General features: G+C 35.6%; 1 protein-coding gene across 1 annotated transcript in view; it reads left to right on the top strand.

Annotated features, from left to right (window-relative positions):
- The window catches only part of SPATA17 (spermatogenesis associated 17), a 125,140-nt gene that overhangs the window by 43,722 nt on the left and 54,123 nt on the right, over nt 1-27,295 (top strand). Inside the window, exon 6 of the mRNA XM_019739978.2 lies at nt 1,029-1,152. Within this exon, the coding sequence (XP_019595537.2) occupies nt 1,029-1,152 (124 nt within the window). The remainder of the gene's footprint in view (nt 1-1,028; nt 1,153-27,295) is intronic.

The following is a 27,295-nucleotide window of genomic DNA, read 5'->3' as shown; positions in this document are numbered from 1 at the left end:
AGTATTGAATCAGTCGCTTCTAACAGGAAATCGCAACAAAAATATTTCTAGACATTGAAGTAGAAAGGAGAATCTCCTCTTATTTTTAGAAGTTTCCTCTCTACTTACCCTGATATCTTTGAGGTGAATACCCAGATGATGTACTTAATATTTTACTTATAGAACTAGACACTAAGTTACATATCTAGTTTTTAAAAAGAATAAAGTACAGTTTCAAAACATATTTTAAGATGAATAGTTAAATTGTATCTGTTCTATTAAAATAAAGAATTTGTTTTTTTCATATTTGACAGCATTCTATTTAGCAGGTATTTTTTTTACATAGTATATTTTGAAATCTTATTTTGTGTTTAAATGTATAGATACACACACATAAATGGTGAAAAAATCTCATTATTTTAATGGACTTTATTATATTCAGAATGACATGAACTTGTTCACCTAATTTAGTTTTTATTCTCATTATTTATATAATTGGACAAAATGTCAACCTTTCAAGTGCAGGTAAATATATGTAATCATGTTGATATTACTTGTACTGTTAACAGAAGTAAACTTATAATAAATGAAGCATATGTATAAAAGCCCATCACACTTTTAAAATTAGCTCATTAGTTAGTATGCAAAATAAATGATAAGAGAGTTGCAAAAACAAAGTCAAAACTTGAAGGAAATCAGTAGGTCAAATGTTTTCTTGGGATATTTAAGTATGTCCAAAATGGTTTATCTTCAGCCAAAGAAATTAATACAGCAATCATGTTACATTTGGTGTATTTGTTCCATTATACTTATTGACTTACTTATAATATATAGTTATTTGGTTCTAAAAATTTAACCACTGGAAAATAATCACTTTAGGTGCTTTTTAAAGATTGCAGGAATGTACAGGTAAGATAGATTACACCGCTGATTTTGATGGATGTGGACGATGGTTGCCCCTCAAAAACTTCCTTGATTATCATTAGCGAAAGAATTAAAATGTAAGCAGATTTTGTAGTATCATAAATAACGGCCGACTTCGGATGCAGGGCGGCCCTGGAGGAGTTTGCAGATATGAAAGAGAGAGAAGAGAAGAAGGCCGACCTCGAAAGGGAAGAGAAGAAAAGAGATTACCAAGCCCGAAAGATGCATTACCTCCTCAGCACAAAGCAGGTTGGTCTACCTGTCCCTGACAGCTCCCACGAGCCACTGGGGCCCCTAGCCTGACAGAGATAAACTAGCAGGCTGAATAGGACATGACTTGTTGAAAAGATATCACAAAGACACTACTTCGAGTTCAATTTCGTGCTTCTGTGTCGGTGCACGCAGACACCGTGACTCGTCTGTCACAGCAGCTTCCTAGAGGCAGCTGCTGCGATGCTGGCAGAAGGGTCCAAGTCAGCCGTGTATCTGCCACTGTGACAACACAACACGAAGGGCACAGCCTCGCTTTCCCAACCCAGTCTGAGTGGCTTTCTGTTGTGTTGTGACCTGAGCAAGAACCAACAAGTTATTCTGCTGAGGCAGTTTTCAGGTTTTCTCTTTTAATTGAGCTCGTGTTGAGATTAAAACCATTCTTGCACCTCTTCCAAATTTTGATGCACGTTTTCAAGGTATAGCTTTTAACAAAAGTCCCTCGGCAGTTACATCTTTACACAGACACATAAATGTGGGATTCGGAGTACTGCACAGGTTGCTAAGAAAAAATACGTTACGTGTAGAATATTCTGCTCACAAAGAGAGAGACGGCTAAAACGCATGAAGTTGAGTGTTGAGTTGGGTTTATCGCTTGAGCTTTGGGCAGGAAACTAGCAGTTTCTGGGTTTTTGATTTTTTTCTTCTGTACTTTCAAGTCCAGTCTCATAGTTGTAGCTAGAGTCACACATTTCAATGTTTTCAAACATGGGCAAGTCAAGTCCCAATGGTGCACGGTGAGATCCGAGGCTGACTCATCCTCAGAGGCATCCAGTTGGAAAACACATTAAGTACTGGGTGGCCATGCACATTTGGGATACAGGCTTCCCGCGCCTCTAGACTCTACATCGTAGTCTACATAGCAGTGCTTTTCCATAATGATGACTATCTTATTGTTGACCTGGATTCCTCTAGCTGAGTTATCTTCACTTAACAGGCAAGGAAACGGAAACTCAGAGATAATTCTGTGACTGATTTATTGACACAAAACTAGCAGTAACAGATTTGGTACTCACACTGAGGTCTTTTGACTCTAAATACTTATGCAGTAATTTAAAGACAGTTTTAAACTAAAAAGTCAAAGTATTTTTACTTTTTATTATAAAATTCATAGCAATCTAAACATGTTAGCTCTGTGATTGGTAGGCTACCTTTTTATAAAATACAGAATTACAAACCAAGAATTATTTTTAGCAAAATATTTTTTTCTTTCTTTCTCTTTGTTTGTTTGTTTCTTTCTTTCTTTTTTTTTAATTTTGAGGGCCATAAATATACCCTTCAATTGTTTAAACCTGATAATAACTCTTAGGTAGAGTTGTTTATTTTGATAACTCTGAACCCTCTTTACTTTGAATCTTTCTTAATCTGAGTTCTAATTGTGCTGTTTATACATATGTGTAGTGTGAGAAAGCAATTTTTAAAATGGTGAAATCCAGTTTAACTGAAACATTTGTTAGTTCTGTTTTATCTGGGGTTATCTAGACATCCAGTATGTAGTAGAATCATTTAGAAAGTCCATAGAAAATTAGTTGTTTTGCTAATAACAACTAATTTGGAAATATCCATGGGGTGCTAACTTTATGCCAGAGTATTGTAAGTACTTTACATACATTAGGGTTTTTTTTGTTTTTTTTTAACTATTTTTATTTCATTTCAGTTTTAAAATTAAGTGCCTGGTTTAACAAATTATTTCACTAACGACCATGTGACTCAACTCATGGATTAATTTTTAAAATTAAATTTATTGGGGTGACAATAGTTAGTAACATTATATAGGTTTCAAGTGTGCATTTATATAATGCATCGTCTGTATATCACATTGTGTGCTCACCAACCAGAGTCAGATCTCCTTCCATCACCATATATTTGACTGCCTTTACCCTCATCTACCACCCTTGCTCCCTCACCACTAAACTGTTGTCTGTGACTACGGATCTTAATGAATTTTCAGATAATATTACCCTTGTGTTTTAGGTATACCTGTGTTAACCAATACAGGCTGTCCGTTTCTATCCCATTTTTCTGTGTTTGTACCACACTGGCTTCTGGTAATAGCAATGTATGTAGACTTCAGTTTAGTGATTGCTTGTCTCCCGAACTCCTTAGCATCCAATCAAATAATTGCTTTGAGGCGCTGTGGTACAGTAGAAAGAGTATGGGCCTTGTCTCAGACACAGCTGAGTTCATCCAAAAGCTCTCCCACTTAAGGTAAGATAATAGGACATTACCGTGAATTTTCTGAGCCTCCTTTTCACTTGGCACCTCGAAAGACTGTTATAAGGATTAAATGTAACGTATTTAAAATAGTGCCATTCCCCTAGAGAGCGTTCAGTGAATGATAGCAATCATATTAGAAGTTAACCTGTGGAGAACAAACTAAGATTCTACACTTTTCATTTTCTTCTGTTTGTCTTAGCTGTTGGGGTCATTCATCTTCTCATTTCCTTCCTTAGCTTCCCTTTAGTTAGTAACAAAAAGTAGTTATAAAACTTTATAATACTGTTTTGCTTTATCCCAACCCCCTCCATTTCACACCTGGTTTCACAGATCTGAGGGCAATAAAGCAGAGATTGTGTTCTCAAATAACCTCTCTTGGAGAAATGTTATAAAAATATCAGGGATTTTTATTTGGATCTGGCAAGTTGGTATACTTCGTTAAAATGATCTTAATATTTGATCACAAGTAACGAGATAAAAGGACAACCATTTGAACTAGGGAAACACTTTCATTCCCAAGGCAAACTTTTTTTTTTTGTCACTCTAATCTCATCTGTTTACTTTGGTCGGGGGATTAGTTGTACTGACAGGATAGTACTGGAAATTTCAAATGTTTTATTTCTTATAGCCACCGAATTTGCTTTATTAGCTTTACATCAGTATTTTTCATCATAATATAAAGAGGTGGAATTTTAAAACTGATATTACAAGTCATAATTATAAACAATCTTCACCTAAGCAAAAAATGCAATATTTTTTCTTCATCTAAGCAAGAATATGCAACACTAAGATTTAATAGAGTGAATATAAATCTTAACTTTAAAATCCATCAGTTAATTACTCCAACTAACATGTTTTTGAGTAACTCCAATCTATCTGTCACTGTACTAGGACTAGGACATACAAATGCATGTTATAGGATGCTTAACCACAGGAGCAGAATTCAATTTAATTTCAGTTTAATGCTAATTGTTTTAGTAGAAGGAAATCAACAACTTTCTATTACAGCTTATACAGGTAGTCACTGAAATTAGCAACCATTCATGTTTACAGTTTTCCTGCTTCCATTTACTATTTTGTTTATTTTATTTTTAAAAAATCTTACTTTTTCAAACCTAAGGAAGGCTCAGATAGAATGAAAGACCCATACTTGAGGCTAAGTAGTGTTACTGATTTTCTTGGCGTGACTTGGCTATTGGGGAGAAGTTAAGCTGTAGATATTGAAAATATTCCTGAGTTAGATGTTTACAGATTAATTTTATTGCTTGTTTTAAGAGTTTTGATTTGAAATTCTATTAAATATACAGTTAGGCACACAATAAAAACCAAGTATGAATTGAGTATTTGTTTTGTAAGGCTTGTGTAACTTTTTAGTCTCAATTTGTACAGATATTTGAAAATTTACTGAATAAATATTCAAGTGTAAATAATTTTTATAAGAAGTACGTCAGGATCATAAATGTTCTGTTGACCTGCTTAAAAGAATATTCTAATAGCATTTTAGTAATGAGAGAAACAGTATTTTATTAGTGATTTCAATAATTTAGAAATGATTTTGATCTATTTTGTAAAATACTAATTTTATATTCAACTTTCATAGCTAAGATAGCTTAACTAGAGTAGAAATAAAACAATTCATGCAAATAGTTCTTCAGGAAAGGTGAATATTTTTGTAAGCCAAAATTGTATTTATAAACTCAGTCATAGATAATAAATGAAAGCATATATTATGTAATGTATTCATAATTTTAGGACAACTATGCTGATATACTGCATATTCATACTGATAGCATAGGTTCAAAGTCAATTTTAAGCTTATTTTTATTACAGATCCAATGTATATCTTAAAATAGTTCTAAAATCTATTACTAATTTTTATGGGTATTAATTATGTCATCTTTATGCAAGTAAATATGTTAGCACAAAGAGAAATTACACAACTAAATGACTAATATTAAACTGAGTGAATTAATAGACCCCTCAGGGATTTATTAATTAAAAAGTTCAAGTCATATTAAAGTACCTTTTGTATATGTTTATTTCAATCAGAAAGCTGAATTTGGTGACTTATTTGCATAAATAATCAATCACCATTTACTAGTAGTAATAAGGTTAATTTGTTGCTACAGACATAATAGGATTAGTCAATTATATGTCCCCGAAAATACTGTTTGTTATGCACCCCATCACCTATAAAACAGGATTGGGTTTAACAGCATTATTAAATGAACACATCAAAAAATCTTTGTCCCTTGTAAAAGTTTTATGAAAAGAAAGCTAATTTTAGTTGATTTGAATAAGTAAAATGCAAACATTGTCTCCATTTGTAAATTTAATTTATCTTTCTGCAAAGATTGATTATTTAATAAAGTTATTTATTTTGATTCAGTAACCAGTCAAACTAAATCTAACATATATAGGACATATTTCCTTTGAAGAAAATCTCATTTGCAGATTTATTTTATTCCAGATAAACTGACTTTCATTCCCTTGTCCTTGCTCTTGGGTAATAAATTATGTTGTCTGCTCCACCTACTGGTAGATATATGCAAAGGCCTATTGTTGAATTCATTAAAAGGTACAGCTTCTAAAATGTCGCCGGTATTTTTAGAGATCCTCCTGGAGATCAGCAAAGTTACAGATACAAAGGTGAAACTCAAGATCCAAATCATAAAAAGGAAATGTTTAGAAATACAGGTAATTATGTAGAATTATACACATTAACGTTTCCTGCTTGGTGAACATACACCCTGATTTTTATTTTAATATGCTGATAATAGAGGATAAATAAATATAAAATATATTAATAACTCACTATATTATAACTATATTTACTTTAATCAGGGCATTCAATAGTTTATGCATATTCAAGTTAAAACTAGAACGAAAATTTATAAATTTAATTGAAATTTGTACACATATTTTCTGGAAATAATTTTCATGTTATCCTTTATACAGTAAGCTTCCAACGCTATCTCTTTAGTGAATAGTGAAAATTTTCATGTGGACACTGAAAGAACAATTTCAAGTTATTTATGATTCTTTAAAAGGTTAATATTGATTAAACTTTATTTTGAATTACTTTATTTTTTGGGAGAAACAAATGATTTCAGCTACTTCTTTGTCAAAATCATTTCACATCTGTATACAGAAGGAAAAAAATCTTAAATATGGAAAGTATACCTGATATACCCAAAATTAATTGGTAGTTTGTTGATATGGACAACACATTTATAAGACAAATCTTATAAGGTGAAAAAATGTATAAGTTAAGAAATATGGTGAGTCTTCCAAAGCATTTATTGCTTTCAACTCTGTCTTCCTTGTATCATAAATGGGGTGATTATACGCCTTGCATATACCCTTTTCCCCCAAAAATAAGACCTAGCTGGACAATCAGCTCTAATGCATCTTTTGGAGCAAAAATTAGTATAAGACCTGATCTCATATTATGTGATATTATATTATGTTATGTTATCTTATAGTAAAATAAGACCAGGTCTTATATTAATTTTTGCTCCAAAAGATGCATTAAAGCTGATTGTCTGGCTAGGTCTTATTTTCGGGGACGCATGGTATTAAGTACCCAATATGTGATTGCTCACTTTCAATTTGAGGTGATGAAGCCATAGAAGCATGGCAGCGTTTCAGTGTGCACCTGCCTCTGTGTGTTTGTCCTGTGTCACTGTATACTCATTGTATGTGGTATATTTGGAATGTATCTTTGGAGAGCCTTGTTGTAAGGTATTGTGTTTAGGCACAACACAGCAATGGCTAGGACCCTTGAGTGGGAGGTGAAAATGTCCCCCTGTAATGACTCTCCGAGTACACTTTTAGACCTCTTGATTCTTACTGCAGAAGCACATCTTTGACTTCAAAACGTTAACTTTATTCCTTCCCAGTTTCTAGGTTGGACCATTTTTCTCTCCCCCCACTCAGTCTTGTTGTGTCTGTCTCTCTTTTGTATTTCCGTGAAATATATGCAAAGGATGTATGCCTTGATATTAACACCTGTTGATAGTACTTTTATATCTACTGTATTGAATAGTATTCTATTTATGATTGTCATGGTTTGATGAAACCTGCTTTGGGATATCCCCATGGTTCCTTTCTTTAGCTTTCTGAGCTTTCTGTTGTTGTTGTTTTCGTTTATATGATTTTTTTCTTTATTTGTCCAAATCAGTTTTTATTTTGATCAACAATTCTAAACTATTCTTTGTTGTCCAAATTTTTTTAAATCTTTGGCTCTTTTTATTTTCTGTATCAAATCACCAACTTCTTTCAATTCATCCTTCCAGGTTTCTTTCAAATCAATTCCATCGTGTCCATTCCTTGAACCCTAAGCAATGGTAACAGTCTCTAAAAGGATTTGTTGTTGTTGTTGTTCTGTCTTATATTTTTGACCCAGGTTATAAACCTCCAAAGTTTCCCCATTGTCTTTAAGATAAAATCCAACATTTTCAATGTAAGCTTTCAAAAACTCTCCATAATCTAACTCTACCCTACCTATTCAGTCTTACCTTCTTTTTGCTCCTCAATATAAACATCCAGATACAGTCTGATGCTATATACTAGAAAAATTCATCCTAAGGTTTTGTTTATGTATGAGTTGGGTGACTTTTTGTGGCTTGTTGTGTTCTGGATATTCAGAAGCTTCCCTTTTGCCTCTCACATAAAAAGGGGCTACATCTCAGAGAGTTTCCACTAATACTTTGATTTTGCCTTTAAAAATAAAGGCAAATTGATCGTCCCCTATTAAATTAAAACACTTTTAGAATAGAGACAGCCATTAAGCTCTTCTTATTAGTAAAGCTTGGTGAAAATTAATAGGTATAAATAGGTTATGATAAGAGGAGGGAAGAAACGTACATCCAGGGCTCAGAGACAATGTCTAGAGTATGAAGAGCCAAGTGGGCAAAAGATTGGTAATGAAGGGATCAGGGGATGCTAAGAGACATTTTGACTCCATGGGATATCTAGGAAGGAAAATACTAGGTATTTATGGCACTGAAAAGAAAATTAGGGGAACATACAAGAGAAGAAACTTGTCATTTTGTGATTTTGCTTAGGGTCACTGCTATTTAATATCATTTATTAACTCTATCACTCTAGATGTATCTTATTTCTTTCCTACATAACACAGCATTCTCAACATCAGATTCTTAATTCTTACAATCCCAACCCCGTAGTTATGGCAAACGTCTATAGGAATTGAAGATGTCTGGCAGTTAAAACTGAGAATCAATGGAAGTACAAAATGAGAGGTTGATTCAGGAGTTTTCGATGAAGGATCTTATATTGTTTTTTGCTAACCTCCCAATAGTTTGTATGAATCTTTTCATGGAGAAAATTTTAACAGAAAGCACTCACGCTAATGGAAGGCCCCTCATTGGAATGTGCTAGAACAGCATGGGCTCTTGAGAGATGACTTTTCCAGCCCTATGTGTTAACAGATTAGAGAAACCAGGTGTGGAAGATGCAGCAACTTGCTCAAGGTTGCATAACTAGTGTGAATAAACTCTGTACTGTTGGGGCAGCCTCAGAACAACGCAGCCACAGTGAAAATCTGAGTGAGTGGTCTACATCTGCGGTCTACATCTGATTCCCCTAAATAAAGTCTACTTGGAAGGAACTTGATCCTAGGTTTATGACTCTCCAGTTATCTCTCTTGAAAACACCAGCGTCCTTATTACTCACTGCTCCTTGAGTTTTCCTCATTCATTGAACTCACTTTTCATCCTTTCTCTGTAACGGCTTAGTACTTAGAAGAAACATTGATTCTGAGTAAGTGCATGTATAAAATTAAAGAAAAAACTAGTGTCTGCATATAAAAGAGGGAAGCAAGCTGGAACATACTTGAGATTTCTGTGGTGCCTTCCTGTGAATAACTCAAAGCACTTTTATTACATTTATCCCCACAGTATTCGATAAAGTAGCAATCATCTTCCCGGCGACTAAAATGCTATTGTTTGATACTCATTTTTTTCTCTGGACGCGTGGCAGATTTATTCTTTCAAGAAGATTATGTAATGAATAAAGGTCTGAGCTATAATATTTGGATCCATAGTTTAAAAGGCAGGTCTTCAAGTTTGGTCATTTGTTCTTGGTCCCCAGTGAACAGTCCACATCACAGAACCATCATCTAATTTGCTACTATTGGCGGTCTCTATTCAGAAAAGGCCAAGGACTGAACTAGCATGGAGAATGAATTAGCTATTAACTTTTACATTGTATTTCTTCCCGCTTTAACATTATCGTTTTTATTATCCTGTAATATAGAAAAGAGATGGAGTTATTATCCATTGTCAGTACTCTTTGAATACAGAGTGAAGTGGTTAAAAGAAAAAAAAAAGTCTTGTTGTGTCCCCAGATGAATGAATCCCTTTCCTGCTCTTCTCTCCTTCTCCTCATTTAACCACCATGCATTCAAGAAGTGGAGGTAAAAATGCCGACAGACAGAAAAATTAAATCAAAATTAATTAAAGGAGAGACCACTTGGGTAGGAAAGTGCCTTAGCTACTTCTCTTACATATTTTTTCCTTTTCAATATGCTACATTTTTTAAATTATTTTTTAAAAAGTTCTTTAGCAAAACACACTATAAACTTCTCCTATATGTGTGACAGGGTAGATTCGTGTGTTGTGGAGCCTGAAGCTTGTACAGTTTTGGGATCCATCTTTTTTTAGAAGAAAGACAAAGTTACAAGTACAAGAAGATAAATATTTGTATAGTGAGCAAAAAAGCATTTCAAGCACATTACAAATTTTAGCATCTGACAATGTGACTCAAAATTTAAAAATATAGTCGGTTTATTAACTGGCTGACAGCTCTATAATGTTTGTTCTTCATATTTTGGCTTCCTATTCTTTGTGCTTTTATTTGACAGTCATTTTGTTATATTTTGTAGAGTGAGAAGTGAAAGTTTATTCACTTTCTTCTCTAGGAATATTGATATAAATTTTTCATTAGTATAAAAAAGTGAAATAGTGTATTTCTATTTGCCTATGCTGCATTATTGGGTATATTTTTGAAAGGGGATGTCTTCCATTTTGTATAGGAAATGAGGATGAAATTCGCCATGTATAATTTACACATGTGAGTTTTGGAATAATTTTCCATAGTCCAGCTTCCAGCTGTACACATTTCAAACCCCCACTTATCTCTCTGTACCTACGTACTTCCATGACCAGACACGTTAGGAGGTTCATATTGCAGTGAAGCCTCTGGCCCTGTACCTTCATCCATGATGTGTGGTGAATCTGCACACTGGGTGCAATAATATTCCTGGAAGTTTTTCATGCGTTGGGATTGCTAACTAATTTTAAGTATACTTGGAAGTAACAGAAAAGCCACATAAAGATATCCAACTAACCTAAATGAAATACATGCCCATCTCAGCTTCTCCCTAGCTTGATCCCATCATGCCCACAGCCACTCTCGATCCACCCAACCCAAGTGTGATCGAGGACAAGTCAGACAAACAGTGGATTTAACTGATGTCTTACTCTTGCAAATTTTACCCCAAAATCCATGTGAGCACATTGCCAGGGTCCCTCCCTATGTCTTGGAAAAGGCCTATGAGAATGAGGGGCCCCAAAGGTTAAGTGTCGTCCATTTCACCTCTGGTTGGATTACATTTTTGTACTGTGTGCAAACCCTGTAGTTTTTGTTCAAGTTGCTCAAGTAAGTCTTACCTTTTATTTTAATGTGCTATAAATAATCATCTGTGTGCCAGATATCAAATCCGACATTCAGGCATTTAAATACACCTTTGACAGTCCTATCTTTAAAATTGAAGTACCTTATTTTCTTTAGTCCGCTCCCATTTTTAAGTTTTTATTGTATGTTTTTATGTTCAGACATTAAACTGTGGGTCAGTTTATTTTCATTCTATAAATTGGGTAAAATGTTAACGTATTAGGCTATGGGGTAGAGAGAATTCTTATTAGGTACTTAAATATACCCTATATATACATACATGTACATATACCAGGGATGCCAAAAAAGTGTATACAGGTGGACACTTTGGTCAGTGTTGCTCAAGCAGTGGTTCTCCATCATCAGAAGTGTCTGGACACTGATGGCAACCACTTTGAGCACCTCTTGTAATTGCAGAAATCAAACATGACTTGTATTCATCTTTTGTTATTGGTATATATTATTACAATTTTAATACAGTTTTCCTTTCTTAAAATGTGTATACATTTTTTGCACCCTCTGTATGTGTGTTTATATGTAATGTGTTTATACACACACAAATACAGACATGTATAAAATTTCAAATACAGTTATAATAGAAAATTCAAAAGTCAGAGAACAATTAGAACAAAATTTATAATAAATGTAGTTCCCATTTCCTACCTCAATGTAAAACCTTTCTCCACTTCCCTTTGTACCACAGCATACTATATTTTAAGTTGCATTGTATACAAACATTTTATGCAAGGTAATTGAAAATTAATTAGTGTATGTTTATTTCTGTTGGTTTTGTATAAAATTAATATTGTAAGTTAATTACAATCAGTCAGATAATTTTCTTATTGATTACAGAAGACTGAGTTTTTGGTGGTTCCTTTTTGTATCACTAGTCATATTTATAATATAATGAAATCCAAAACTTAGAAATACGAGGATGTTATACCATTGCTTTAAATAGCTCTGATGAAGTAATTGGGGCTGTAAAAGTTTTGTAGATTTAAAGATTTTGTTCCTATTATTATTATAAGTACTTCTCTATTTTCAGGACACTTCAAAATATTTGGGATGGATACCAGTTATAAGTTAGATGCTATAATACCTGATAAATAATGAAGATGTAAAGTTTGTCAGATAATGATTTATCCTACCTCTTCTGTGACCTTAATGATCAAATCAGCTGCCTTAGTCAATGTTTGAGTAGCTTAACCATTGATTTAGTTAAGATCACTATTAAGAGCATCAGTATTTCTTAACTTTTGAGTTTAAGATCGTTAACACAAGAAATCATCTATGAACTTAAGATTTTTATGCAATATAAAATAGGGAAATATTCGAAAAGACATAGAAAGTTTGGTCATTTTTCACAAAAGAAGCCTAAAGAGGAAGTGCAATGTTTTCTTTGAAAAAATATACAAAAATAGTTTAATTTTGGTGCAGTGAACGTGATTTTAAGCATTTTAGTCTAAAGGGGCAGATTTCTGTTAAACTAATACTCTTGTCAAATAATGTTACTGCATCTTTTGACAGTTGGAAGTATGTCACGAGGGAATGAGGTACGTCACCCACACAGTGTCACAGCAGAGAGTAAAGTAAAAGATGAGAGAATGGAAGGAAAGTGTGCAAAAGAGAAGAAAGGGAAAGATTATGTCCTTAAATCTTAATCTGTGAATATCTCTTAAGCCCCAAATAAATAAGCTACTTGTCTCAGTAGATGTAATTTTTCGTAGGTTAGAAAAATGTTACATTTTCAAGGTGCTTATATAATGTAAAGCATTTCTGCTCAGTTTATTAGTTTCCTTAACAAGTTGAATTTTAATTTTTTTCTCTCTGAAATTTGGCTTTATATTCCATTGATCTTTTATTTATTTCTCTATTTCCTTTTGATGAAAACTCTTAGGATTTAGTCTCTTAACAACTTTCATATATATCATACAGCTGTGTTAATAGCTATAGTCATCATATTATATATTATGTCCCTAACACTTTATCTTATAACTAGAATTTTTTGCCTTTTGACCACCTTCTTCCAATTCTGCCTTCTTTTACTTTTAAATTAAATATGTACATATGTATATAATTTCAGTTTTACTATCTCATTGAAATAAACTGTGAATCATTAAGATAATATAATTTTTGTGTACTCACATTATTTATATTTATGCTCCATACGTAAGTTGATTTATGGTCATGTTTTACTCTTATACTCATCATTAAAACGGTGCAATGTTTTCAACCTTTATTCTTATTTATATAACCATACCCAAATTTACTTCCCTGTCAGTTCTTATTTGAACGTTAAAATTGTTGAGCTTTCCCTGACCTCCCAAGGCAGAGTTTTCCTTTTTTCCTCTTCCTATGTCTCAATGTAACATTTGACATTGGCCTTATAGTTACATCTACTTCCTTCTAGTGTCGGTTAATTCATAAAGGAGAGCAATCAAGTCATCTTACTGTCCCCGATTTCTAATACCACAATAGGCTCATGAGTAATATTGATTGACTAATAATTAATGGTTTATATGCCTATCCTAATTCTGATTTATAATACTTTTAGATTGTAAACAAGAGAGGCAGCTTTTATTTCAATCCCAATTATTCACTATTTGTTCCTTGAGCTGTATAAAAACTATCAATGAAAGTTATTTTGGAAGCTATAATAATTTTTAGTAACGGATGTCTGTAATATGCTAAAATATATTTTCTGTGTTTTCTTAAGTGAAAATCTGATATACAAAAAAAAAGGCGCAAGGTAAGCTAACATTTTTAAAGACTCTCTGTGTCCTGTATTAAACCAGCTTACACGACTAGATAGTGTGGAGCTGAAATTCAAGCTCAGACTCAGCTACTGCCAAAACCAGGCTTTCCCTTTATGGTTATAGTTGGAAGGGAGCTGAGAAAGGTCCTATCTCAAGAATAATTTCCTGGAAGATGGCTGACATCATATCCTCAAGTTTCTATTTATTTGAAGTAAACAGGTATGCAACTATGTTGGCCGTTAATGCCTTGTGTGAATTAGCTCCTCAGTTCTGTCTAACGTCAGGTGAGAAGTGGACGGCTAAGATGCAGGGCCCTCTCACAGGAAGGCAAGCCTACCCGTATGGACACTTCTGGTTGAGCTCTTAGGCAGTGTGTTTGTGTTGTTGTGAAAAGAGCCATGAAGAGAGGAGTTAGGCTGAACACTGGTTATCAATTAACCTATTTCCATCTTTGCAGAATCAGCTGAAATTCTGATACAGTGCAAATCCTACTCAACACTGAGTTACACGTTGTTTTGTGATCAATTTCTTTGAGATGAAGAGATATCTAGGAGAAAGCAAATGTCTTTGACATCTCAGTCCTGGTTTAACTAGTGATGTATCTTTTAATTAATAAGTACTCATGTGAGTGAGAGAACTGGCTTGGGGTCCCAAGTGATAAAACAAACTATATTTATTGATATATTGCACACCATCTGAGATGCGAAAATACAGTAGAAGTGAGATGTGATATGTGCTAAAGCACTGTTATGGAATCGTCAGGGCTAAGCAGAAAAAACGGGTCTGTCCTTATGAATCTTAAAGCAAGAGGAGCATAGGATATTTACTTCCTCTAAACAGGCCAACTTTCAAGATGTGGAAGAAAGGGGCTAAACCAGGCTGGACTGGCTCCTTTTTTGAGGTACCAAACCGAGAACTCACTCCTTCCTTATACAAGGAAGGGAAGAGAAAGGCCAGTGAAAACATGAGGAGTCAGAAATATGTCTCCCATTAATTCGATTTATAGGCTTGGCAAGGAAGTGGAGTTGGAGAAGGGTTTTTTAGCTTGGTAAACTGGTGCACGTTCACAGGAGAACTGCCTGGGAGAGAAAGCTTGAGCATACAGGAAGAGAGGAGATTTCTAAATAAGCATGGGCCCAGCAAAGGTGGTAGAGGACATGAGGAAGAGCATGAAGTCCTAGGGCTTAGCCAGGTACAAGGAGACCTTAACCTCTATGTCAGGAAGGAGTAAAATAAGTGTGGGATCACATACGGATACTTTGGTAGGGAAGGTTGGAGGTTGAAGTAGTTAATGTTTCAGGACCTCATAATTCTGGTTGATCTTCTAAAATAATCCCAAGAAGAATCAGAGAAGGAGGGTTGTTTAGTGGCACTACGAGCCCACTAGGTTTGAAATCCACAAGTATGTAGTGTGGCCAGTCTGCCAGGTTATGTGAGGATTCCAGCAGCTATCGGTGGCCTTGAGGCATGCAAAATAAGGATGGTAACAACAGCTAACGTTTTCCTGGATGCTCACTGTGAGCCACGTCTTCTACCTGCTTTACGTGAATCTCCTCTTTTAATGCTCATATACCGTGCTATATGTGGACTGTTCTCATCCCCAATTTATGGATGAGGCACAAAGAGATTAGTAAGGAGCCCAAGGTCAGTGTTGGTACATGATGGTCTAGTTCCAGAGCCCACATTCGTAAGGCCTGCTGCTCCAAAAAGTTAGCATTTATTGTGTTCTAACTTTGTGTTAGGCACTACTCAAACTGCTTTAGCTGTATTCAAGCTTTATCAACCTGTTGAGATAGTTCTGCTATTTCAGAGGAGAAAACCGTGATGCAGTGAGGTTTACTAATGCAGGCTGAGATCATAGAGGTAATAAGAGGTGGAGTTGGGAATTTCAGATTTCATTAATTAACCACTAAGCTGTACTGCATAGTTGAATGGGTTCTGGTTTGGGGTATGGCCGGGTGGATATGGCAGAACAGCAGATGTTAGGGACACGAGTAATTAAGATAATCAACCCAATGACTCTGATAAGTAAGGAAAGAAAGTGAAGGCAAGAAGGAGACAATAGATTAGGGAAAACGCAAGGGATCCATCGGCTTGAGTTTTAGGGAATGAATCTTACAGTTACAAGAATAAGAATGTAAGGAAACGAGCTGACTAGGACATTGTGGTAAGAGGGTAAGATATTGGTGGTTAAGATCACTGAATTATGAACACAGAGCACTTCTGGATGATGTGGGTGTAGGGGTCGTGGCTAACATTGTGTAAAGGTGAAGGTCAGTGGAGAAGGAAACAAAGAACTGTGACACTAGACCACTGGGATATATAGATGAAATCACCTAAAATTATCCCAGAATATGCAACAGAAAGGAAGACAGTTGAACAAAGTGCCGCAGGCTACCATGAGTATGGGGGAATGACCAGCGAGTCTGTGTGTGATAACCATAATGAGCGACAAAATTATTCACATTACAAGAAGGAGAAAGCATACTGGTTTGAAAGTGACACTGGGGAACTGAGGTAATGCAAACCTGTGATACGGGGACTACTACAATGCTTTGCTCAGTAGGGCTGCAAGGGAAGTAGTGTTCCAGAGGTGAAGGAAGCTTCAGTTATAATAAAATGGTACAGAATGAATGTATTTATCGAAAAGTTTGGGGGCATCGGGAAGTTGTTCAGCATAGAGGGGAGATGGGTTCCACAGGCAAGGTTGAAAGGAATACAGGCAAGGGAATCAGAAGTGTCGGGCAAAATAACAGGGTAGTTGAGGATCAGTATGCCAAAGAATATAAAGGAGAGCTGTGATTAATTTGTTAGAAAATTATTTGGGCACGAACAATTTGACCAAAAAGCAAATAGATAAATAGTTGCTCTATCCAACTGTCTTCTGTTGCGGAGAAATTTCAGTTGCCGTGCCTATTCCTTAGTTCAATTAGCACAGTGATGATATAATAGACTGAAAGTGAGTTATGGATTAACAAGTACTATTTCCCCAAAGTTTAGAAAGCAAAAAATTAAAAACACATAAAAACCTGTGAAACAACCCAATAGTACACCCAAAAAACCTAAACTAGACAATTATTCATGTTAGACCACCTCCTTTTTTTGATCAAAATATTGTATTAGCCAACTTTTCTTGATTAAATTACTTTCCCTTTAGTTATTTTGTGGCCAAATTATGTTAACCAGTAGAGGGGCTTCCAGTTTGAGTGGTGATACAAGAGAGCAGGGTTGTGAAGCATAGTGGAATGTTCTGAGCTCCCTAGCATCAAGGAGATCAGAGCAAAATAGGAAAGCAAAAGATAACCTTAAAAAGATAAAGTTTGTATTGAAGAATAACATACTGAAAAGTGCAAAAATCCTAATCACGCATCTCAGTTATCACAAAGGGGCAGGTCCAACCTACGCCTAATAGGTCCTAATGAATAATTTCCATACAAGAATCTGCAGGTTTACAGAACAAGACTGAGTGAGAGCCTAGTGATCTGAAAATGAAGTGGCCATGGGATCTGAACGCCAGATTAAGGCAGCACAGTGTCCCCCATGAGGCAGTCAGTCCTGTACTTTGATAAAACTTAAAATGGCTTCCTCCCGTGTGCTCAAAAAATCCTTCTTCAAAGACTCTTGGGAAATCAGTTTCTTGAAGAGCCCCACACAACACTGGGAATAAAGTCTGACAAATGCCCCACTCTACTGGTACATTTTCTTTTACAAAAGAACATTTTCGTTCAGTTCCCTGTTTCTGTAATGCTAAGGATTTTTCTTTTAGCCATTAATTGTCCTGGATTTCATCTTTTAAATCCACACTACAAAATCATTTTCAAATCAAATATCTGTGGAAGAACCAAGCAAGAGAAAAGCGCTGGGTTTCCAGAGGTGGGAAGGAATATGTATAATGGAAGGTTTCTAGGGTGATGGTGGTCATTAAAGCATGCTTCACTATTTTTCTTAGGTCATGCAGGCTTCGTTTGTATGTATAATAATCCAGCTCAGAATGTGTGGAATTGTGTATTAGGGGAGTCTCAATAGGGAGTTTTCAAATCACTGTGGAATTAGGGGTCCATTTCCCCTGCTGTCCTGAAAATCACTCTTGACAAAAGCCACCCAGGAATCTCCTGATTAGATATCCATGGGACCTCTTGGAGATTTGTACACTGCTCATCACACCTGTTATCTGGAAATCTCCTTTGGCCTTTGTGACACTCTGTTCGGCTTTCTCTCCTCGTCTTTGCTCATTTCTTCTGAGTCTCCCTCAATAATTCTTGTGTATTTTGTTTACTTTGATACCTTGTGGGGTGATTTATAGTTCCATAATATCAAAGTTATTTAAAGTTTCTGTTTCTTTGCACTATGTGTTCTTGTTTCTGGGAAATGTCTTCCCCCACGTTACACACCAGACAAATCCCTTCTCTCAAACACCAGGCATGTGAACTACACAGAACAGTGGCCATATCCAGACTAAGTTCAGTCTTTTATATTTATTCAGAAGCTATCAAGGCTGTGACTCAAATGGAAAAAGCAGGAATCACAGCGAAATCTGCAGAGATTGCCAAGGTAGCAGTCAGAGGACAGATCCACGAAACTGTATTGGGGGTGGCAGTGGTGTGGTCAGGGAGAGGCGCAGGCCTAAGCAAGAAGATACCTTGCAGGGAACAGTGAGACAGTGATCTGACGTTTACAGATTAAGAGATAAAGGAATTGTGTATTGGGGAAGATTTCCCAGAGAGTCTTTCAAAAAGCAGTGTGGTTAAAGGGAAATCCGGACTGAAAATAAATGAATGAATGAATGAATGAATGAGTGAATGAATGAATGAATGAATAAATAAACAAACAAATAAAGATATTGCTTCCGTCCCAAGATTTTCTGAGTCATTGCGATATTGCTGTATTTTGGAAGACTCCAACCAGCCCCCACTTCTTTTTCTTTCATCACAATCACTGACTTAGGATGTGACTTGTGCCACAGGAACAGGACCTGCTCCTGCAGAGGTCACCTGTCACCTTCTAGCTACCACTCCAGTGGTGCGTTCTCTGTTCCCATGGTTCTTCCCTCCTCCCTAGCACGTGACACAGCTGCCTCCTTCAGGAAACGTCTCCTCCCTGGTGACCTGTCTCCTCCCTTGCCGTTTACTCTTTGAGTGTCCTTCAGGGGTTCTCTTCTCCCACTTATTTCTGACACAGGCGTACCCCCCTTTATTGTGCTTTGCTTTATTGCACTCCACAGATATTGCATTCTTTACAAATTGAAGGTCTGTGGCAACCACCAGCAAAAAGATTCCAACTCTCTGAAGGTTCACGTAATAGTGGATATTTTTTAGCAAGAAAGCATTTTTTTACGTATGCATGTTGTGTTTCAGACATAATGTGAGCTTGCACCCTTGTTAGACCACAGTATGCCATAAACATAACTTTTCTATTCGCTGGGAAACCAAACAATGCGTGTGACTCACTTTATTGCGCTACTTGCTTTATTGTGATGGTCTGGAACCGAACTTGCATTGTCTCCGAGGTATGTCTGTAGATACAGACTCCTAAGACTTTCTCCTGTATTCCTTACATTTTCCCCCTCAGTGACCCCATCCATTTTCACACCTCCAGCTGTTTTTATTTGAAAACACAACAGTTGCTAGCCATGACCTCTTTCCTAAGTTCCAAGCTGAGTGATTTGTGGGAAGCTCCATTTTAGTAACTCCAAAACAGAGAGTAGCATTGCTGCATAAGTGCTCTTTCTTTCTTTCTGCCTTCTCTGCCTGGGTGCAAAGCCCAAGCTTTTCTGCAACTCCACATTCTCTTATATTCTTCTTATTAAAAATAAACTTACTATCAATGTGTTTTGCTTCTGCTTCTGTGGAATACTCCCTGCCCATGGTATTTTCCTATTTCTGCTGCTCATTCTTCTTACCTCTGAATAAGCAATTTTCGCCTCCTTTACAGATTTTTTTTCACTTATTCACATACACATGGATTGGTTGTCTATTCTGAGGTGGGCAAGAAATCAGGGTTTCTCAACTCTGCCTGCACCCCACCTTTCAAGAACAAAACTAAACTAATGGATGTGCCCAGACACACACCGCAAAGATTCTGATTGGGTTGGCCGAGGATCAAGCGTGGGCATCCGTGTTTTCATGAGCCCAAAATGACTCTGACGTGTGGCCAGCGATGAGAACAAACTTAAGCATATAGACATCAAGAAAACAAGAACTTTCCTTGTTGTAACTGAGCTTTAATTCTAGTGGGGAGATAGATTAAACAAACAGTCATGTATGTGTATAATTAAAGGTTCTAGTGCCATGAAGAACATAAGCAGGGGATTTTTGAGAAGAAAAATAGAACAGGGCAATGTGTATGTGGGTCACAAAGTGTCTTTCTAAAGAAGCGATATTCGATGTGAATTTTTAAGGATGAGCATAACTTTGTCAGACAAATAAAATAAGCAGATGGAAAAAAACATGTTTGGTGAATTTGAGTCATGGAAGAGCCTGAAATGTCCGGAGGAAATGAAAGAAAGCCTATATGGACGGCATTTAGGGAGGGATGGGGAGAGTGGCTAAAATCAGATGGGAACAGGAAAGAAAAGTCCTTTGGTAAGAAAGTGTTAGATTTTTCTGAGGTGCTCTGAAAAGACACTGTACAGTTTCTTAAAGGAAAAAAAATATATATTTTCTGGCTTCTTCATAGAGGATCAGAGAGGTTCAAAGCAAAGCAAATGGAGAGAGACTAAATATAAGTTAGAAGTACTTTGGTGAAATTATGATGGCTGTTTGGACGAGGGTAGTGGCCGTGGATATGAATAGAAGCCTATGGATTCAAGATATATTGTGGAGGTGGAATTAATAGAACTTGGTGGTGGGTTTGGCATAGGGATGAGGGAAAAGCACTCATCATCAAGGTGGTGCTCAGGGTTTTGGCTTAACAGACTGAGAGCTGATGGCACCATTTACTTTTTCCTCTAATAGACTTTGTTTTAAAGCAGTTTTAGGTTCACAGCCAAGTTGAGAGGAGGTGCAGAAATTTCCCGTGACTCCGTACCTCTATCTAGATTTGCCTTTTCTGGACATTTTACATCAATGGAAAGATACAGTATGTGTTATTGCATCGAACCTCTTTTGTTTAGCATATTGTTTTTGAGATTCTTCCATGTTATGCCATGTGCCAGCATTTCACGTCTCTTTTTTGTTGAATACTGTTCCATTCTATGAATTACCATATTTAGTAATTTGTTACCCTGTTGATGAACATTGGGGTTGTTTCCAATTTTTGGCATCTATGAATAATGCTGCTGTAGCCATCTGTATGCAAGGCTTGGTGTAGACATGTATTTTCATCTCTCTTGTGTAGCGTCCCAGGAATGAAATTTTTGTGTTATACGCTAAATGTGTTTAACTTTTTTTTACTAGAATATTTTAAAGCAGTTTTAGCTTTACAGCAAACTTGAGGGGGATGTTGCCATATACTCTCTAGCGCCATATGTCATTATCACCCCAAGTCCGTAGCTTCCATTAGGGTTCACTCTGGGTGGTGTATTCCATTTCACTCTCATCTTGCTTGCGTGGTTTCTAAGGAGAAGTTGGCTATAATTCTCATTTTTGGTCCTCCATAGGTAAGGTGTTTATCCCCTCTACGTACAAGATTTAGCTTTGATTTTTTGAAGTTTGAATATGATGTGCATACCTGTGGTTTGTGTATTTGTTTGTTTGCACTTATCCGGCTTGTTGTTCCCTGAGCTTCTTGGATCTGTAATTTGGTATCTGACATTCATTTGGGGAAGTTAGTTATCATCACAGCAAATATTTCTTCTCTACCTTTCTCTCTTCCTTCTCCTCTTGGTATTCCCATTACAGGTATGACGTCTCCTTTGGTAATTGTCCCAGCATGCTTGGACATTCTGTTCCATTTTCATCAGATGTTTTTTTTGTTTTTTTGTTTTTTTCTCTTTGCCCTTCTGTTTAGTAAGTTTTTGTTGATATATGCTCAAGTTCAGAGATTCCTTCCTCAGCTATGTCCAGTTTACAAATAAATCCATCAAAGGCATTCTCATTTCTGTTACAATGTTTTTGATCCCCGGTATTTCTTCCCAATTCCTTCTTAGTTGTCCATCTCTCTGCTAACATTAACCATCTGTTCTTGCATGCTGTCTACTGTATCCATTAGATCCCTTAGCTTATTAATCATAGTTGACTTAAATACCTGGTCTGATAATTACAACATCTCTGCCATATCCAAGTCTAATTCTGGAGCTTGTCTGTCTCTTCAAAGTGTGTTTTTTGCGTGTGTTTCTATGGAGTCTGTTTTTCTGTGAGCTTTGTCCAACAGTGGAGCCTGCTTCAGACTTCCTCCTGAGTTTACCTGCTAAAGGAGAATGTGAAAATCAAGAGATCCCCATTATATGAAGAATTAAATGCAGTCTTGCAGCCTCCTAGGGTTTAGACCGGCTTTATCTTTGCAAACTCATCTCTGACTATAGCCTCAGGCTTAAACTGGCCAACATAATATTCAGTGAACAGTGACCCTGTGTTTTCCCATAATATGTCCTTATTTTTCCCTAACCTTAGCCTGGAATACTCCCCTCTCCCCCTTTTTTTGATTGCCAAAATTCTACTCATCTTTAGCCAAATTCAGATACTTTTTCCAGAGTTTTCTAAACGACATACACCATTACTACAGCCTTTGGTGTGTATACCTCTTTCACAACAGTTATTAAAGGACACTTATTGCAGGCTTGTTATGTTATTGTCAGTCACAAAATCATTCTCTTTCCCACCCTCCCCCCACCGCAGAGAAGAGCATGATGGGCCAATCACTTTTCATTCATCTCTGCACCCACCTTAAATCCAGCAAACTGTTTCTAACTTAGTAGATGCTTAATATTATTGAATTGAGTTACTATGTAGAGAATGGTATCTTATTTAAATTTCTTCATTTTAATCAATATTTCATGAGAATATTTTAATATGTGATAATAGTGATTAAGATAGCAAAATGATTTATAAAAATCATTTGTTACCCTAAAAAAGCCAGCTACATTCTGGGGGTCTACATTTAATGTGACCCATCTATAATTTGACTCAGAGCGTTTAAAAATTCTGTTTCTTAACTAAAAGAACAGAAAAAAGCATTTGTAATCAGTAATAGGTTTTTTTTTTTTTTTTAATCTTGTTTTACGTAGATCTAAGTTCTATACCAAGCATGTTCTTTGTGGATCCCTGATGTTTCCATGGAATTCTTATTCCATCTGGGGTGCTGTATCTGAGGTTAACATGACTATTGTCTGAAACGCATGTGGCAGCAGAACTGCCGTCTCTGAGAAATGACCACGTTGCCTTTTAGTTCTCAGCAAGAGTAATTGAATGTAGAATATCTTACTAAACGCTGGACTGTGACAGTGTGTTAACACTCTGACTGTCTCCTAACAGCAGGGCAATTATTTGCTGAGTGGGGTTTTTATCAATCCCCTGGCACTAGTATATCCTGGTAATTATGACGAAGTGCATTGGTCAGTGTTGATTCCACAGCCTCCTCCCCGGCAAATATCTCATTCACAGGGCTCTGGCCCACTTTTCCTTTTCCTGCTCTTCTGTGCTTGCTTACTGTCTTATTTCTTTAAAAAGCAGTTTTTGTTAAAACTTAACACTCACACACATTGTAGACAGCCCTCCTTTTGAAACTGTTTGGCTCTCCCAGTATTGACAAGTTCTGAATCACGGAGCAAGAAAATCCTTTTTAATTTTGTTCCTTTTTGGGGGGGAATCGGGGACTCCTGTTTGCTGTGAAATTGCCATTAGCAAAAATAAAACGTGAATTTTCCCACCTATCCTGTATTCTTAATAGTTCCTCATTCCTGAAATAAGCAGTGACTTTGAAATCATGAGAAATTGCTATTCTCCTATGGTAAAATACGACATTGAAACACTAGTAATTGTACTTTGCATATTATAGGTGTACACAGTCCTGTTTCAAATTCTTTTTATTTTACAGAAACTTGTTTTAAAAGTAAACCTCAATAACAAAGAGAAGGGAAAAAAAAATTAAACATGGCTTCCCCCAGGCAATTACAAAATAAAGGTCAGTGTATGAGTGGAAAATGACCATAAAAACATTCTTCATGAGATAAAATAGCAGATACTCCAAATACAAAAAAGTATATCCATTTGTTTTCAAATCCATTGCGTTTTAAAAGTGCTTTCTCATATAACACTTAAGTGTAAGAATGAAAACTGAGACAAAAAGAACCAACGGATAGTTTGTTAGAAATATGGAATAGTTCGAATTATTAATGTAACGCTAAGGGTGACTGGGTAACAAACGGTACATTTCCTCGGTGCTCAACCTGCCATAATTAATATTCTAGGTCATGCTTAAGTTCCCATGATGAAGGGTCTGGAGGAGGGAATTCAAGAAAAATATATATCTATTATATAACTCATTGCCTTTTTTTTTTTCCCTTTTGACGAGTCAGAATCATAGCCTTTAAAAAAAATCAGTGCTTTCACACCTCATTTGCCGTATTCACCACTGGGCCACCAGTCAGCAGCCGGGCCTGATGCAAGGAGGTCAGTAAGAAGCTATTAGCAGAGTCCTCTCCTGAGATTTCCTGGGTCTTATTGAGTTGAATGTTAGCATGACAGTACTGCAAATAACTCAGTTGTAGGCTTTTTTTTTTTTTAAACAGTTAGCACAGATTTCCCCATAGTGTTGGTCACTCTAGAAAATTATTGCTGAAAATGAAGTCCCAAAAGCTAGCTTGGCAGTAGCCCTTCTAAGTTGTGAAAAATGGGAAAACTGAAAAATATGTCAGAGTCTCTTAGGATTAACTTTGTCTTTTGTGACTCATAGTAATATTTTTTAAAATCAACAACAAACCATTACTCACAAGTGGATTACAAATTATGGAATACAGCAGCTGAGACAGTAGTAAGTTAAGTTTGTTTTATTTACTTAAAGAATCATAATTAAATGAATACTGTATCAGTCTAAATAAATAGGGAGTGAGGGAAGGCTGGACTTTGGTCACCGTCGTTAAGTTAGCAAATGTATTAAATTAATTTCTAAAATACTGACACCTTGAAGATTTTAAATGATACATTTTAAATTCAATTAAAATATATTTTCTATCTGTATTTGATTTAAATTGCAAAGAGAATACACATGAGGAGGTCTCCATATAGGTTGCAAAATATAATTTAAGAAAGCTATCATGTCTACTGATCTATTTGCATTTCCCATCTAGCCTATGTATACATGTGCATGCAAATGGAGAAGATCAAAGAAGATTTCTAATGCGGGTAAAGTTAATAGCTGGTAGCAGATATTCAGGTAGATAGATATTTTAAAGCATAAATTATAATCTAGTTAAATTGTGTATTTTCCTACTTAAATCTATAAGGTTGTGGAAATGATAAACTAACAGACTTTGATTTAACTAGATCGTCACTAAACAGAATGGTTTTTTCTTATATCTCTTTCAGACACTATGTAGATTCAGTTATATTTTATGTCAGAACAGTCTTTTTAATATAATATTTATTTTTTTCTCATTATAATTGATACATTCTCATCATAGAAAAGCATCCTAAAATTATCTTAAAAATTACCATTCACTCAAAAGTTACTATCTGCTGAAAGCTGTTTTGAATATATATGTATATATATATATTTTTTTTCTTTTATTAAGATCATTTATCTATCTGTTTATGTATCTACCTTGTTCTATATTTAATAGTATAGTGAGAGAATGTTAATGTAACATTAAAAATGGTTGAAACAATTGCCTGTAATGTTTCCAACAGTTTTTCTTGTATGAATTATATAGAGGAAAAAACATTTCAAAGAAGAGCCAATTCAAAATATTTTTAAAATATGTCAATATGTGTACATTAACTTTATTTTATCTAATAAAATTCGGTTCTCGATTATAACATAGTTGAGTTGGAGATGATTCAAGTGGGTCTGTGGTAACTTGATTCTCAATCACAATGTGCTCAAAAGCAAATTGAAACACTTGAAGCCTATATAATTTTACTAACCAATGTCACCCCAATAAATTTAATTAAAATGTTTTAAAAAGAAAGATAAAAGGGTACGTAATCTATAGCTTCTTTGAAAGAAGTTATAGGCTTTTGAAATAAACCTCAAACATTCTACTAACGTATTTATGTGTCTTTGGAAAACGACTGAAAAGAGAGGCTTCATGTGCCTTTCTGCAGGGTGCATTGTTATTCTAGATAAGCATTTAACATTCATTTTTTGAGTGCCTTGCCACACGCAAAGAGTGACACACGCAAAGATAAGAATGAAGCAATGTGATGGGTACTGTGATAGAGTTATCCCCAGGCTATTAAGGAAGTGTTAGGGATGGGGAACGGCACGTAGCGTGGGCTGGTATTACGTAGAGGTGAACATTCTTTGAAAGTGTTGGGCTACAAATATAAAAATTTCTAGAATAGTTTTTCAAAGACAACTATGCTAATTAATCATAATACTTTGGAACTGGTTGCAGGAGGTAAATGTAGCAACCAGAAATATTTGTGGACGTGATGGTGGCATGAGAGCAAAGCACATTTTCAGGAAAAACAGGTTCAATAGATGCATTCTTTACATTAGTCTAGAGTGTCTACAGAGCAACCGAACAAATCATATTGTCCTTTAAAATGTAACTTTTCCTTATGAATATGCATTTGTATATATTAAAAGGGTATCAAAATATGGTTTTATATTCAAACATCATTGAATTTTCAGACAATGGACATCTGCTGAACTTGAATTTAACATGTGTCATATATACATATATTGAACCTCTGTTGCATAGCAGGTGTTGTGCCAAGTAAGTCTTGACTATTTTGACGCGGTGTGACAAGGTCAATGATGGAACAACAAGGGTAACATGACACTACAGAAGTACAGTCTCAGACCACATGAATACAAAATACAGCACATTATTTTAAATGATACTGTATATGTGTGTGTGTGTCTGTATTCACTTTAATTATTATTTTGAAGTACTTAAAATAGCTTCCATTAATTACGTTGTGTAATAAATAATCACTCAAACAATCAAATATTTATTGAGTCCACATTTTGTACCTAAAACAGGTTCAAACATATGTACTTGAATTTGTGTGAGTGAATGTGTGACATACAGGTATGGTTACATGTACATATGCATAGTTAATGGTTAGATACAAAATAAATCACTTAAGGTCCTGCTGCGTATGTTTTTCATAAGTACAATGATATAAAATAGGTCCTGTGTGGCAGATAGAAGCTATAGCTCAGCCGTTTTTAGCATATTTAGTCTTCAACCTTGAATGATTCTGCAGTTGTTGGTCTGGAGTGAAGACGAAGCATGAGTATTGTGTCATCTCCTTCGATAAATCTGAAATTCACCTCCCGTTTCAGAATTACAGTGGTAGTGTAAAATAGTCCTGAAACAAATGAAACATTTTAGGGTTCCACTT

Source organism: Rhinolophus sinicus, linkage group LG12 (genome assembly GCF_036562045.2).
Source record: "Rhinolophus sinicus isolate RSC01 linkage group LG12, ASM3656204v1, whole genome shotgun sequence".
Lineage (NCBI taxonomy): Eukaryota > Metazoa > Chordata > Mammalia > Chiroptera > Rhinolophidae > Rhinolophus > Rhinolophus sinicus.
Note: the sequence above shows the minus strand (reverse complement) of the source record. Positions and strands in the feature narration are given on the sequence as shown.